At 45.9% G+C, this 16,669-nt stretch overlaps 1 protein-coding gene across 3 annotated transcripts in view; it reads left to right on the forward strand.

Moving 5' to 3' along the window:
* Positions 1 to 2,532: 2,532 nt before the first annotated feature.
* Positions 2,533 to 16,669, forward strand: part of LOC144125184 (E3 SUMO-protein ligase PIAS2-like) — a 129,195-nt gene continuing 115,058 nt past the window's right edge. For 2 of the 3 annotated variants that reach the window (XM_077658351.1, XM_077658352.1), the window contains exon 1: positions 2,533 to 2,654. In XM_077658351.1, the coding sequence (XP_077514477.1) occupies positions 2,631 to 2,654 (24 nt within the window). In that variant the 5' untranslated portion in view covers positions 2,533 to 2,630. The remainder of the gene's footprint in view (positions 2,655 to 16,669) is intronic. The other variant, XM_077658350.1, reaches the window with a different exon arrangement.

Genomic DNA, 16,669 nt, shown 5'->3' on the forward strand with positions numbered 1-16,669 from the left:
ATAAAATGGGAAAAAAAATGTAACAGGGCCTGTAGAGATACAGCGGGGGCTTAGGCAAGGATGTCTTCTGTCCCCTTTGTTGTTCATGTTGTACCTGCAAGGGTTGGAGACCAAGCTAGAGGGGAGCGGACTAGGCTTCAACCTTTCTTTTTTCAAGCAAGGGGAATGGATTAAACAGACATTACCGGGACTAATATACGCGGACGATATAGTGATAATGGCTGACAACAAGGAAGACCTGCAGAAGTTGTTAGACATATGCAGTACAGAGGGAGATAGATTAGGCTTCAAGTATAGTAAGGAAAAATCTGCAGTCATGATATTTAATGAAGAGGGTGGCGAGCATAGAATACAGGAGTTCGTGCTAAATGTAGTGAATGAGTACAAGTATCTTGGGGTGTGGATAAATAACAGTGCTGAGTATCTGACAGAGCATGAAAAATATGTAATGAATAAAGCTAGTAGGAATGCAGCTGTCATGAAAAATAGGGCACTGTGGAATTACAATAGGTATGAGGTGGTAAGAGGGATCTGGAAAGGGGTGATGGTCCGTAGCCTGACCTTCGGTAATGCGGTCCTGTGTATGAGGCCAGATGTTCAAGCAAGGCTAGAAATTAAACAACGGGGAGTAGGGAGGTTAGCTTTGGGAGCACATGGCAATACACCAAATCAGGGGGTACAGGGTGATATGGGATGGGCGTCTTTCGAGAGCAGAGAGGCTAGCAGTAAGATAGCATTTGAGGAACGATTGAGAAAGATGGAGGAAATGCAATGGGCTAGGAAAGTTTTCAGATACCTGTATATAAAGAATGTTGACACGAAATGGAGAGAGCGAACTAGAAAATTGACAAGCAAATATCTGGACAGCAGTAAGGGGGCAAATCAGCAATTATCGGTCAAGAAAAAGGTTAAAGAAACAGAGAGAGCTTTGTGGAAAACAGGGATGCTGACGAAATCGGCACTGGGAACATATCGGACCTTTAAATAGGAAATTGTCAAAGAAAATATCCATGATAATTGTAGGGGAAGCTCTTTGTTGTTTGAGGCCAGGACTGGAGTTTTGCGGACTAAGACGTATAGTCAGGTACAATGAGAAAGACACTTTGTGCATTGCGTGCGGAGAGGAGGATATATATATATATATATATATATATATATATATATATATATATATATATATATATATATATATATATATATTAAGGAAACCAACAGTCACCGAAAACCCAGATGCATAGGGGAATTTTTTTCTATTTTTTAAAATTTCTAGTGCCAGTCAATTGCCTTTAAAGAAAATTACTTATAAAGCAGCAGAAAAACAACCATGCCACCAGTGGGATATATATATATATATATATATATATATATATATATATATATATATATATATATATATATATATATTATTTACTTTGAATTCGAATTCTCTTCGAACCAAAAAAAACCATTATTTCTATCTATAGTTCGTATATCTCGTATCCATACCTCTCTGTATCTCGTATCGTAAGTTCGTATTTATAGTTCTTCATGGGTGTGGCCAGTGGGATGGCATAGCATTCGTCATTCTCTGCATTCATATATCGCAGGGAGTGCTCATGCCACTCCTGGCGCAGCGGTGCAGTGGTTAAGTCATGCGCCACTGTCCTGCGATGGCAGGTGTTGCCACCGCTGGGGCTTGTGAGACCCAGATTGCTGTTCCGGAGCAACCGCTCACTACCAATCATTAATTTGACTGCCACCTTCTATTGTAGGCAGTTTGCTCACAATCCGGTGGGCAGGTTGTGATGATGTCACAAGGTCACATGACCTATGGGCCCACCTGCCACCTAGGTTGCTTCTCTGAGGGTTTTTCTGTGCACTTTTCGCTCAGTGCCAACCGCGCTGACGCCAAACTTGGGACCTTTACCAATCAGATTCTTAAAGAAAATGAGACAGGATTTGTAAGTTGGCCCACCTCCACATATTCCAGAGGACCCCCAACTTCTGGAAGTGGGCCCATCGCAGAAAATGGATTACGATAGATTAGTGGAAGGATTGGTGGATGGATTAAGATTAACTGGGGATTGGTGGGTGGATTAAGGTGGAAAACTCGGTCGGGTTAATATGAGAATCATCCAATGGAAGGTACTGAGAGAGAGAGAGAGAGAGAGATAGAGAGAGAGAGAGGACTTTATATACACCGACATGAGCCTCGGGGCAGGGGCTCAGTCAGAGGTAGGGCCTCCCCCTTTCAGGCTCTCCTGTGGCATGACCGCGGAGAACGTACTGCAAAAATTTAATCCTAATTTTCAAATTTGGCGGTGCTGATGACGTCAGTATGCTCTCGACCAATCATATAATTTTGTTACAGAGAAACTGGTTGTTGCAAGACGATCGCCTAAATGCTATCTTTATAGAGCATAGTGACAGATACTTTCAGATTCTGTGAATGATATTTTATGCAGCTAACGTTTATGATTTGAAACAAGCTTAGGATCGACGGAACTCACAGTCTCGGACCCCACTTGCCCACATATTCGGCACATCTCTGGCAGACAGGAGCGAACGCAGAATAGCAGGGGGCGCTGCTGGTGCCGCTACTGCTTTTCTTTTTTAGTGGAGTTGTTTTGGTGTCTAAATTCGATGGGATAATGTCGGATATGGAAGAATACAGGGTAAGCTCTCTTATTTCTGTTGTTTGCAGCTGCAGCACTTACTGCGCGATTTATATCAACCTTGTGCGTTGTTCTACGGGCGTCGGTCTTCGGTATGCGATGAAATTCACGAGCACATTTGTGCGTTCCTCGACGATTTCGGTGCCCGATAGGCTTAGCTACGAGTTCGGCTGAAACATTGCGATTAGTTTTAGGGTGATTACAGGCTCCTAATTTGCACACAGTCTCTAGACGCTGTCTTCTTAATATCGCGGCCACACCAGTGGCTAGCGGCAGTGTTTTATGACTCCGTCGACTACCTTTACGGCTGAACTCTAGACGCCATTCCTCCAAGGCAGGAGTAAAAAAAAATTAACCAACGGACACTCGAATGTTTATGTTTGCAAGCGTGAGTGCCGTGGTATCGTGCCGTGGTTAAATACGTTAGTTATAGGAAGCCGTTAGCTTAGTTGCTTTTCACTCGGTATGCTTTCTGTATACGTCTGAGTTAAAACAGCGGCCTTCGTCAGTTCGGTGTCGTCGTCGCCGCCGTGGTGAAGAGCCACAGACGACGCTGTTGACCTTTCTCGGGGCGTATGGGCCTTTCCGCGTTTGCGCCTTGTTTCAAGCGTTTCCTTTTGAGCCACGCAGCACGAAAGCCTCCTCGACGTTCTGGAACAATCCACGGACATGTTTGCCGCGTTCGAAACCGATTGAGGCGCTCCTGGGGCCGGAGCGATCTTCGGCCGCTCCTTTGGGCCTGGTTAACAATTGGACATGAGTTCATATGCTCACTGCACGACGCGTAACGACTGGAACACGAATTCTTTTCATGCAGCCTAGGCTGCCTGCGAGGCACTTCGTCGTGTTGACTACGCGCTCTTTGCCAGCGTCCGTTGCGATTTTCCCGCACTGTTGACGCAGCCGTCACTGCGGAAATTTCCGTTAAAACCGTTAACTCGCAGCGCGGCGGCCTAAACTTCATCTGAAGTCCCCGACCACAGAATTATAAACTGGCCTTGTTAATTGTGATATATGATAAATATTGCGCAGTTTGTCGATGTTGGCGCGCAGGGTGGTTCGCGTAGTCGCAGCGACTCGACCCTCTCGTAACACTCAGCTAGCTTGACATGCTCGTCTATGCCAGTTTAGGTGGTGGCTATTCATCGTTGAAGCTGTAGCCTGCTCCACAGTGCATGACAGCTATAGTATTGTCAGTGAGGGCAGAATGCATCAAATCATGGCAAAGTTGGTTTGAATGACTAATTTTTGCTGTAATCTTAAGGCGCTGAAACGGTTAAATACAGTTTTTCATGTTGCATACTATGAAGTGCTACTAAAGCCAGCTTATAGAACTTTACCAACGCCAAAGACAAGGGCGTGAAGTAGATGTATACAAGTGTTGTGCTTGGTTTGGGGCATAAAGCCGTAATATTGGCAGTCTTCATTCCTGGTTGTCACGTTTGACAGTCTGTGGGGCACAGTGTATTCAGGTCATGAAGTACGCTTTATGTCAGTGCAGACATTTATTACTTCTGCAGCTGGGTGCCTCCCAATAAACGCAAAACGTTGGCAAAAAGCTTTCTAGTTTTAAATGCTGGCACAGAATGTTGTCGAAATGTTGCTAATGTCACTATTTTTGATGAACACTCAACGCCGCACAATAATGTTACTACATTTGGATAACATTGATATGATATCGTGACATTGGACTGACAAGAAGTGCACAGAACTTTGACAAATGATATTGTATTTTTAACTGCGCAACCTCAGCACGAAACGTGGGCACCAGTCCGCCCATAGGGTTCATTTTCTGCTTCCTGTCTGTCTGTTCGTTCCTGGAGCTGCATCACTCTGATGCCGTCAATGGTATTTCTGGTTTCTGTAGTGTCTCGTCATTATATGGGCAAGATTTGCTTCCATCTGCTCAAAAAAGAATAGGCTTCAGGCCCAGTAGAAATCGGAGCATTGACCAAGGACTGACACTGTGTAATAGCACAAAGCTGTTCATGAAAGCTGTGGATGTGTTCTGACTGGCCCTAAATCACCCGAAACACCTTCAGAAATAGTTTCTTGTAAAACAAAGCATTCTTCAGAATTTTCAAGCAATTTACCGTCAAGCTTCATTATAACGAATGCTTATATTAGGAATTATTGCCTATATTGAACTATTCTTAAATGTTTTCAACAACCACCTGCATTTCTTACTTTACATATCGAATGCGGTTTGCCATTCATTGGATATGAGCCGAGCATTAAGCTGTGCCCATTTGGGTGGCAGGTGGTACGTTTCGCCTCACTGCACGGTTGAATGGTGGCAATACAGCAAGAGCTTGTGCAGCGGTTTATGCTTTACATAAATAGATAATTGTTGGCCTCCCCTTTGTATCGGGGCGGTAACAAATGTCACAGTCATTAATTCCTAGCTAGCTCAGTATCCTCTGATTAACTGGCAGTTTTCTTCCTCTTTCTACACTACTCACTTGACCTTCTCTACCAAACCTCTAGTCTTATTTCCTTTCTACTTTTTGAATATTGAGCATGTCCTGGCTATTTTGGAACTTAGTGCTTTGCGGATTGCTACGGCGGCATCGTGCACTGAGGGTTGGAGGGTCTTGCACTTATTGCACATCTGCTAACAGTGCCACAGAAGATGTAGCGGCGTGAACTGCTGATAGCCAGGCGGTTGGCAACAGTTTGCACCTCTTGCACCCGTCAATAGTGCCCCGGAACCAGCGACACGGTCGGTTGTAGCTTTCCAGCAGCCATCCTTTGCTCACGTCGACTTTCATGGAGCGGAGGTAGTGAAAACGGTGATAGCTTTCTTCTGGGGATCCAATTTTTTACTTGACACTGCTGTAATGCAAGGAAGCCTCCCAAGGCTGACATGCCACCACTTCGTGCTCAGATGCTTCACGCTGAAGAGAGCCTAACTGATGTTTGCTGCTGTTTTTTTTTGCGGCTTCCGCAATTTCCATGAGCGGCTTTGCAACGGTGTTAAAGCTATGGATAAGGTTTCTCATAGTTGCCATTCTTTCGCTGGTTAAATTTGACTTCTCCAACGTGAGTTTATGGCGAAATTTTATATTACGAAATTCGGCTATATTAAAACTACTTCACGACTTTTACCTAATCACCAAAAAAAGGTTTCACTGTATTATCTTGTGCGCACGTTGTAATATCTTGTGCGTACATTGTCACAAGTGCTTTGGTGGATATATTTTTTGTTTCTGCAATTTTTTTGGCTTCTTCAAAGATTCCCTAGCTCAAACTGATAGTGTCAGAAAGTACATTTATCAAATTATCTTTTTATACAATACCGTTTACTTTGAAAGTTTTTCGCTCAGCGTAAAAATTTGTTACGGACACTCTGAGAACGCCCCCCCCCCCCCCCCCTTTTTTTTTATGGTAGTGTCAGAAATTTCCAGCTCAAAAACTTTTCAAGTTAAAATTTCCAACCTTTAATGGCTAGCTTATCAACAAATTTAAAACATTTTATACGTTTCAGAATGTTTGTAATATTTTTTCTCCATGAATTATTGTCATGTCATACAATTTTTTCTTAAATTTAAATTTTTTGTTTCCAGACTTTTCATGCGATATTCGCACCAAGTATTTAAGTTGAAATAATTGTCTTCAGAAAGCACATTCTTTTTTTGCACTTCACATATTTTACAGGAAGAAATTGACTGAAACCTTATCAAAAAGTCATTTTGCTCATGGTAACGAAAGTGTTAATCTAAAGGGATACTGAGGAAGAACTGAAGTTAGTCTGCATCCTGCTGTGTTTCATTTAAAGGGATAGTGAAGATGAATTGAGTTTGGTCCGGGACTATTCATTGCTGTGTTTTAATTGCAAAAAAGGCTACTTTCAATGAAAGTGGTACTTTTATAAGCTAGAAAAGGTAAAAAAATAAATGAAGGTATTGCTGCCCACAGCCATTTTTGCAAGCAAATTTCAATCATATGAAGACTTTTTCTTGGTTTCGGATCTCTGAACCTAGGCCGCACCATCATGCAGTTCCACATGGTAGTATCACGAAGTCCTATTCGTTGCTGATGTCCTCAAATCGAATGGCAGGGAAACAAAAAATGTTAGTTTTAAATTTCGATTTCTCTGCAATAATTATATGTATTTCTGTTGAAAAAATGTAAGCATATCCACAAAGAGCCAAAAAATATTTTTACGAAGAACGCAAATTGAATGGAGCTGAATTTGGGTACCCCTTCATGTTTTGTGTGCTTCGTTTGTGACAGCATTCATGCTTGGCTTGGATATTTTTCTTTGGTCATTGAAGCAGCATGTAACTGCATTTGTCCAGAGGAGCTGTTATTGTGCTTCTTTTTTTTTTTTCCATTGAATTCAGCGCTGGTCGTATTTGTCATGGCTGGCTGTGAGACAGGTGACTGACAAGGCCACTTGTGTCAAGGTTACTTTGGGCCATTAGACATTCACCGGCAGTTGTCAGTGGGCCTTTCTTGCAGCACCTAAAGCTGAATTGGCATCGTTTTACCACTGCCAGCTTTGAGTGGCTATGCGCAGCAACTTTGTGCTGTGGCTAATGCTACCTTTTTGTGATTCTTGTGCTACAGTCTCCTTCTGGGGTGTTTTACCTATCACATCTGCTTCATGCACATATTTTAATCCTGCGCTTGGTGGGATGCACTGTGATAACAAATCTGTTTTAATTTCACAGTAGTTACTTGATCAGAAAAGTGTTTGTGGCCAAAGTGTTTATAACTGGGACCTGTTGCATCATGATAACGTTAGTTGCCGAACTTCCTGCACATAGTGTAAGTCAGGGTAGTAGGATGTAGGTGTTTGTCAAGTTATGGCTAGTAATCTGTGTTATTTTGACAAAGCAGCGATTCCACTTACAGAGGTACACTTGAAGGCAGCCGCCACTTCAGTAGTAGACACTTTTCCACTTTGTTCCTTTGGCCAATAAATAAAACCCACGAAGTAATCTTTGTATTTTTGGGCACAGTCGGTGTTTGTCACATGAAATTGGCTTTAAAGCCCCATCTGGGAAACTAAAGCTAGGACGTTTCACCTCCTCGAACTATTTTAAACTTTCATTTATTTGCACCTCTGGTTTTGCTGGTTTCAGTTAGTGATTAGTGTTCTATATTTTATGTTTTTGAGTACTTGTTAGACTCTGAGGCTAAAAAACTGGCAATTTTCGCTTTTACACATTCTTTCTAGCAATTAACGGGCACTCCAGCTGCAGTACAGTTAACGTTATTGTGCCATTTAAAAATAAAGGCTGTTATGAAAGGTATAGTTCTCATGTCCTGCATATTACGATACAGGTGCTCTCCATACCATTAGGTCAGACAGCTTCTCTGCAGTCCTCACCAGGAGTGTTTATTCATAGTAAGGAGGAGGTTTTATTTTTTTACCAATGCAGTTGTAACATTTAGGTTACAACTTTCCTATGCTTAAGATTTTGAAGCAGTTTTATGTTAGTTTTTGTTCCAGCTTAAGAAGGCTCACCAGCTACGAGGCAACTCAGATTTGAACTTTTTCTGTCGATAGATGGCAGCACTTAAGTACCACAAAATGGAGGGAACTTCTATTACCCCTCCAGGTGTGTAAATTCTACCGCGACATCTCCTCGACTGCGACACGCAAGTATTAGTTCTTCCGCGAGCAAAAAGTAGGGCCGAAAACTTCCTGCCAAAGCAGGGAGACGGAAGCACAAAAGAATAACCCGTCTCAGGGCGTGGTGGTCACAGAATGGACCTTTTTCCAGTAACCACCACTCAGCTGCCACAAGGAAATGTACGTTTTCCGGTTTGGGTCCCCCTAAGCTCTCTCCCATCTTTTCTGCGAAAATACATTTACAGTGATAGGGTGGGGTATACAGCCTGTAGTTAGAAGCAGTGTTGGTTTAGCCTAGCCAGAACAGATGAGTGTGAGTCAGTCATCTTATGACACACCTTGGGAACACCTCCCCTTCCGCACTTTGGCCGGCTATTCCGTATTCTGCGTATTCCTCCGTCGCCACACGCAATACAAGCCTGGTGACCATGTACGAGTGTGGGCGCCGATTCGACGACGCGGCCTCTGTGAAAAGCTTTTTGCGCTCTCATTGTTTACACTGCCAGTGTTTATTTTGCATTCTCTTTGCTGCTGTTGACCTTACTTTTCGTTTAAGCATCCAGCCGATGTTTCTCTGACAAAAGGAGTGCCGCGAAACTGTTGTACTACTTGTTTGTTCAAGTTCAAAACCGTTGGCACGCAGGAATATCACTTTGTTATGCGAGATGCGATCAGCGTTATCTTGAAGGAATGCAGCCAGGCGCAACTATTTCAACATTATTCTGGGTTGTTATAGTTGTATTTAGCGCCTTATCTTGAAGGTTCCTCTTCGATGGCCGCCGAGCACGTTTGTTGCTATCGGCGTCGCCGAATTATGGGCGATAGTCACTTCAGTAACTAAATTACTGCTGAAATACTTCGTTTCATGTCTCCTTCACTGCTTATAATTTCACCACGGAACAAATCAGACTTGGGTAAAAGGGTGAGTTGTGTGGTTTGCAAAAGCATTGAGATCGTCCTGTTGCTATTCGTGGTGACTTTGAACGTGAATTTCGTCATTGCACAAGCGACTACCAACTGTTCTGGACAAAGTTGCTAGTAGTGGTTTATTGTTAAAAATAATAAAAATTGCAATTTAATAGAAGATGGCCACTGCAGCGACGCCAACCGCGTGTGCTCTTTCTGAACACAAAAACGGCAGCACACCTGAATTATCATGACGTCAGGGGTTTGAAAGCGAAAATTCCACACTTGCTATGGTTTCCGAAAAAGTCTCATTATGAGCTCTGCTTTTTTATGTTCTTTTATTTATTTTTTTTTTATATTATATACTTTTATGTATTATATATTTTATATATGTATTTATATAGCGCCCCTTCTGAGCGTTTTTCTGATTGTAATGTGCGACTTTTAAAAGCGTAGTGCAGGAGGTGCGACTAGGTGTGGCGCATATCGAGGCGTATCTAATTGGGAGAAGAAAGACGGTTGGGGAACGCTTGACACATGCGAAACCGGTTCAGGAGCAAAACTGGATGATTTTGCCAGCCAGGCCATGAACGTTTGACATCACGTTATTTACACCACAGAGATGTCTATTCTGGAGTAGGGGGCTCGGAAATCCGTGAGCTCCTTTCTGCAGATAAGGTGCAACCATGCTTACCCGCGTACAGTGGACAGTACCTGCACTGATAACGCGAACATTCTGGCAGAGATATGCCTGGTCGCGAGGAGAATTGGGGGAAAAAGAGCGACGCTCGACCAAAGATTTGTTAGAGAACCGATGTTTCGATGCCGATCCGACACATTCTGGTTTCACTAGCTTGGAGCCAAAGCTGAACGTTGACTTCGACCGGTTCTCATGACGTCGCAGTTGCAGTGCAGCAGGGGCTGAGCAGGAAAAGGAAGGTGACGGTCCTTTCTCCACTTGATGTGGGCTGTTGTACTGGCATAAATAGTTGTCCTCGTTTATAGCGTGAAATCGCAGGTGATTGGCAAGTGCCTCAGTGAAAGGAGGTTTATCGCTACGTCATGACAACCAGTCTATGCCATTAGCCCTGTTTACCTGAACACGATAGCGTCGGGTCGATTCAGGGGTCGGGTTGAGCGTGGTCAATCCAACTCAACCACTCCGTGTTTCCATGAACTCGATTTTAGCGATTTGAGACCGGTTCAGCTGTAGTGACACCAAGCGTCGAACAAGCAGTAGCAGCCTCCAAGATTGAGGCACGCCATCGCTGTATCGGAGGTGCGACGGCGCACGTGGAAAGAAAGTTCGCATTTATCCCCTTCCCTCTCAATAACCCTACTTTTCGACCCAACAGCGTTTACAAGCACATCGGTTCAGGGTCGAGTTGAGTCACCTGCCCCTTGCGGCTTGGCGTGCGTACCAGTACCTGTTTTCAAACAACCAGGCGTGTGGGTTCATGTAAGCAGCTTCATTCTTGACTTGTATCCACACCTGGGTCACTGCTGGGCAAGGAACAATTCTGTTCTCCCACATTGTCCTGAATAGGGAGCCTCCATCCTGTGTTTTGGCACAGGAAGGGGAAGGGGGGGGGGGAGGCACTTTTGGGTGTGGCCTTGCATTCCACTTCTTTTCCGCACCAAGAGCAAAAAAGAAATGCAGAAATCCTTTCTGAATACAGCCCAAGCAAGAAAAAAAGGAAAAAAAAAAGCTCAGGTCGGTCCAAGTTCTGAGTAAAAACCGGGGCACACAAACACAGACAACCAAGAGGCTGATGGTAGAGTGTAGTAGCGACAAAATATTCTGACGCACGAGTTAAATTGGGCGCGAATTTCAAATCCCAGCAGAAAATACATACTTAACTTTCAGAGCCTGTAAAACGCAAATACTACGCTTGATATGAATGAAAATTGCGGCTTGACAATCAATAAAGAAAAAGGGATGAAATGTTGCGGACGAAATGCTGATATTTGGCTTAGTTTTTTCATGAGATGACATGAAAGACTGACATATCTAAATGTGCAATTTTTCCGGATATTTACCTCTGATTTGTAAAAAAATGAAACAAAAATATCTGTCTGCAACATTTCCTCCATTCATTAAAGAAGAAAACGCTGCCACGGAACTCATGAAAATCGAGCAATTTTTAGACACGCTACAGCTTCTGAAAGTTCTCATGCATTTCCTATGGACACTGTCACTGGTGAACCCTCTTAACCTTTCTTTTACTCTTTAGGAGCAGGCTTTCCCTTTGCTACGTGTTAAATTTGCTTGTGATTTGGGGTGGATAGGGGTGAACATGTCAAATATTTAAATGTAAGCATGGTCACTTGGCTTGTTAGTACTCTAACTTGGTAGTGTCAGAATGACTCATGTAGTCAGTGACACCTCATTTGTTTTTTGCAAAACCAGTTTGAAGCCGAACGATTTGATGTGAGGTGCAGCATTCTCTCAACATGTTTTCAATTTTTGTGCTGCACTGGTTTTATATCCTTTTTATGAAAGTTGCTCATGACCACTAAATTTTCAGGTTCTTGCTTCATTTTGCCAAAAATTGTTCCCTTTCTGGGATAGTGCCACACCTCTGTGTTGCATGCCTAGAAACCCTTTCTGCTTTTTCATCTTAGACATGGGATTCCTTAGGCAAAGAATAATCCCAAGCGTGTGTGTGTGTGGTTTCATCAAGAATTAATGGATGCATAGGGTAGCTAGGCACAAAAACTCGTGCATGTGTATGTGTGTACAACCAAATTCTTAAACATTTTTGTGGTCTGTGCATTGCAGCTTTCTTTTTGGTGCCACCTTCATGAGAATGCATGTTACCTGTGAAAACTGCTAAGGTACTGTTTGGAAACTATAGTGACTCCAGTAAGAGTGCTGTTCAGTGGTCTCTTCACTTAAGTGGGGGGGTGGGGGGGGGGTGCACGACTACAACCTGCATGTACCCCTCCTCTCTTTTTGTACAATCTTTTGCCAGCATTGGGTCGGACTCGTTGTGAGATGCCCCAAAAGCTTTGAAACTCCTCTTAAACTGAGCATACAGCTGGGCAGTGAGAGCCGGAAGACATGCAGCGAGTCTGCTGTCCATTAACACGCTGCCCAATAACATTCGCTGATCTGTGACCACATATTTGAGACAGTGTGACAGTGTTTATGCCAGCCAGTGAATGCGTGAGACTCTAAGCTCAAATATAGGAGTATCGCCTGTCATTTAATGTTGCTAGAGCCAAATGTCAATGTTCCAAAAAAGGAACATTTGCATAAAACTTACCATCAGTAAAAAAACACAGGGTTTATTTTTATTTTTCTTTTGCGTAGTTGCAAAATATTTGGCGTTAGTTTTGTTCTGTTCATTGAAACATCTTTTTTTCCACGGAAGGGCTGCACAAACACTTGGCTATGACAAGGCCCAAATTATATTGGTTTGCCAGTAATAATTCACTCTTTAAATACATCGATAATGAATATTGCCACACTACTAACTCCTATAGTGACGCCGTTTTGCGGCTAAACTGTATTACCTGGCAGTTGGCAAGACTTGAGCCATCTCGAGGCTAGATGTTTTCTCGTCTTCATCTCTCGAGCTGCCTGCTGCCTTGTGCGTCCCAACAGCGTCTTGCGCGTATAAGTAAACCAGCCCTGCGTATGTCAACCGTTTCTCGGTGACATATTTGGTGGAGCAGCTGGGTAACGGCCCATGTACGCTGACCTCGAGGACACTCTTGATGTCGGTTCTCAACACATGGCTACAACACCAGTCCACAAGGCGAGCCGCCACCTGCGAGGCCTACAACCAGAGTTCGGCCAACTCACAACATCGGTAAGGGCCATGATGTCCGCTATGGCTAGCCGGACAAGTCAGCATTCCAGGAATGCCCAGCCGTTCGTTCTTCACACACCTCGGTCGCCCCCATCATTCCATAGTGAGCGGTTTGAGGATGTCGAAGACTGGTTGGCCAGCTTTGACCGTGTGGCGGGCTTCAACGAGTGGGACGGTGAGCGCAAATTACGGAACGTGTACTTCGCACTACAGGACTCTGCCAAGATGTGGTACGAGAACCACGAAGCTTCCTTCACTAACTGGGAGAACTTTTGCCGAGAGCTTTTAGCCACATTCAACACCAGTGAATGAAAGGAAAAGGCGGATATCGCTTTGCAATCGAGGTTGCAGCAGTCGAACGAGAGCGTCGCCATGTTCATCGAGGACATGACGCGACTTCAATTGCGCCGACCCTGCTATGCCCGAGGCCAAGTAGGTACGCCACTTAATACGCGGCGTAAAAGAGCAATTGTTTGCCGGACTGGTATGTGACCCTTCAAGAACGGTGGCCGACTTTGCTAAGGAGGCGACAAGCATGGAGTGTTCTCTGCAAGAACGGGGCGCGCACTGCGGTCGTCAGGCTAGTGTAGCAGCCGCTCACCACTGTACACACACGTCGCTACCCACTGAGGAGCTTCGAGAGCTTGTGAGGAGCCTGGTGTGCGAAGAACTCGAGAAACTTCGCTTCGCAGCTCCACAGGCCAGCGTCGCTGCCATACTGGACGTGGTCCGAGGTGAAGTCCGGCGAGCTGTTCAGTCGCCACCAGCTCCGCAGCCGGCGCCCTATGTGATGACATACAGTCAAGCACTACAAAGCCGTCCTGGGCCAGTGAGGCAAGCCTTTCCCCTGTCACTCCTGTGCCTTCACTGCGGTACCCAATTGCACCTGTACCCGCCGTACTGCAGGAATCCCAGTCCACCATGAGCAAAGCGCACGATTGGTGTACGCCGCTCTGCTTCCACTGCGGGGAACCCGTCCACATCCTCTGCCACTGCCCCTACCGCAGAATGGGCTTAAGGGGGTTTTCACCTGACGCCCCTTGACCACGCTACGGAGAACGGCCGCGGGACATCGAGCAGTACCTGTCCGATAACGTGCAGCCAACAACATCGCAGTGACGCCAGTCCCGGTCGCCATCCCCAAGGCGGTTTTCTTCGCCGAGCCGCCCGTCTTCTGGCCAGTTCAGAGGCACGTCCCCACATCAGGAAAACTGAAGACGGCGTCCTCCAAGGGTAGGGCCGCCGTTTTTGGATCAAGTCAAGAGCCTCGACCCGATGATCTGTGGCTACAATCCGACCGACGACTACTCAACCTCAACGACAATGACACGCTTTGACCGACTGGGTTTTGCCAAAATCGACGATTCACTGCTACAACCCGACCGACGACGACCTCACCTGACAACCTCACCTGACAACCTCAACGACGGCATGCTGTGACCGACTGGTGTCTGCCGAAATCCCAGTAATCGCGATGTGACCGCACTTGTGGATACCGGCGCTGATTTTTCTGTAACGAGCAGTCGGTTAGCCATAGCCCTCAGAAATGTTCTGACCCCTTGGTCTGGACCACAGACCCACACCGCCGGCGGCCACGTGGTTACGGCGGTTGGCATCTGCACGTCACGAATACAGATCCGCGGTGCTACTTTCCCTGGTTGCTTTGCTGTGCTGCCTGAGTGCTCCGAAGACCTGATACTCGGCTTGGATTTCCTTCGGGAGTACGGTGCTGTCATCAACCTTCAGAAGCTGGTCTGTCATTTTTTACTCAACCCCCTGTTGACGACGATCCCGAGCCACGTGGGACGTGTCTTCGACGACCACGTATTGATCCCGTCAAGAGCTAGCATGTTTGTTACCGTAGATTGCGATAACAGCACCGGAACTCGTGGCATCGCTGAAACCAACATGTCACTGCTCCTTGGTCGGCAAGTCTGTGTTGCTCGCGGAATTGTTGAACTGAACAATGGCCGAACCGAACTCTTGGTCACCAATTTTGGCCGTGAACCTGTGTTTAAGTGGCAGAACAGTTTTTGCGTATTTCGAAGAACTCGGCGAATTTGCGGGACAGCACGATTTGTCCGAAGCCTCGGCATCAGTGGAGGCACCGACCACTCCCATAAAAACTGATGTGAACCCGAACCGCCTGTCTAATCAGAAACGCTGCCTCGAAAGCGTTATCCAGTCTTTCTGCGACTGCTTTGCCTCGACATCTAAGGTTAGGCAGACACCGCTCACAAAGCACTGAATTATAATAGACGCCAACCAGCGACTGTTATGTCAGCCGCCTTACCGGATCTCTTCGAAGGAGCGTGATGCCATTCGCTGTCAAGTTCAAGAAACGCTCCAGGACGACGTAATACAGACGTCGACGAGCCCGTGGGCGTCGCCTGTTGTTCTAGTAGCAAAGAAAGATGGAACCTTACGGTTCTGCGTTGATTACCGATGTTTAAACAAAGTCACAATAAAGGATGTTTATCCTCTGCCGCGCATTGATGACTCCCTGGACCGGTTGCGCCACGCCAAGTACTTCTCTTCGCTAGATTTACACAGCGGCTATTGGCAAATCGATGTGGATGAACGCGACCGGGAAAAGACCGGCTTTTTTTACACCGGACGGTCTGTACGAATTCCAGGTGCTCCCTTTCGGCCTGTGCTCGGCTCCTGCAACCTTCCAGCAGATGGACACCGTTCTTGCCAATCTGAAATGGCAGTCTTGTCTCGTGTACTTCGATGACGTTGTCATCTTCTCTGATACGCTCGAAGAGCACATGAGACGCCTGCGCGCTGTGTTCGAAGCGATTCGTTCGGCCGGTCTTCCCTGAAGCCCGAAAAGTATCACTTCGCTTTCGAAGAGTTGAAGTTTCTGGGCCACATCATGAGTGCTAAAGGGGTTAGCCCCGACCCCGATAAGACAGCTGCCGTGGCTGCTTTTCCTGTGCCCACTGATAAGTGAAGTGTGCACCGCTTTCTGTGTCTCTGTGCCTATTATCTGCGTTTTGTGCAGAACTTCTCCCAGATCGCTGAGCCCCTCACTTGCCTCACGAAAGATTCCGAACCGTTCTTCAGGGGCCCGGAGCAACAGAAGGCCTTTGAAGACCTCCGAACTCGTCTCCAAAGTACGCCCATCCTTGGACACTTCGACGAGTTGGCCGCCACTGAACTGCACACAGACGCCAGCAACATCGCCCTCTGTGCGGTCCTTGTGCAGTGGCAGGATGGTCTCGAACGCGTAATCGCACACGCGAGCCGCACCTTGTCACGATCTGAGGCAAACTATTCCACCACCGAAAAAGAATGCTTGGCCATTGTGTGGACAGTGACCAAATTTCGCCCGTACTTGTATGGCTGCCCTTTCAGGGTCGTCAGTGACCACCACTCGCTGTGTTGGCTGGCGAACCTCAAAGATCCGTTGGGACGGCTTGCACGTTGGAGCCTTCGACTTCAGGAATTTCAATGTCACCGTCTATAAGTCTGGTAGGAAGCACAGTGGTGCTGACTGTTTGTCTCGTGCTCCTATCGAGGACCCCCCTAGCTGACCCCGACGACTATTCAGTTTTTCTTGGCGCCATCTCCTTGTCCATTCTCATTCAACACCAAAGAGACAACAGTGAACTATGGCCCCTCATTGAGTATCCGGAAGGAAGCGCTCAGTCTCCCCCACGAATCTTCTCATGCGGACTGTCGTCATTCTGTTTACGCGACGG

Source organism: Amblyomma americanum, chromosome 3, assembly GCF_052857255.1.
Source record: "Amblyomma americanum isolate KBUSLIRL-KWMA chromosome 3, ASM5285725v1, whole genome shotgun sequence".
NCBI classification, from domain to species: domain Eukaryota; kingdom Metazoa; phylum Arthropoda; class Arachnida; order Ixodida; family Ixodidae; genus Amblyomma; species Amblyomma americanum.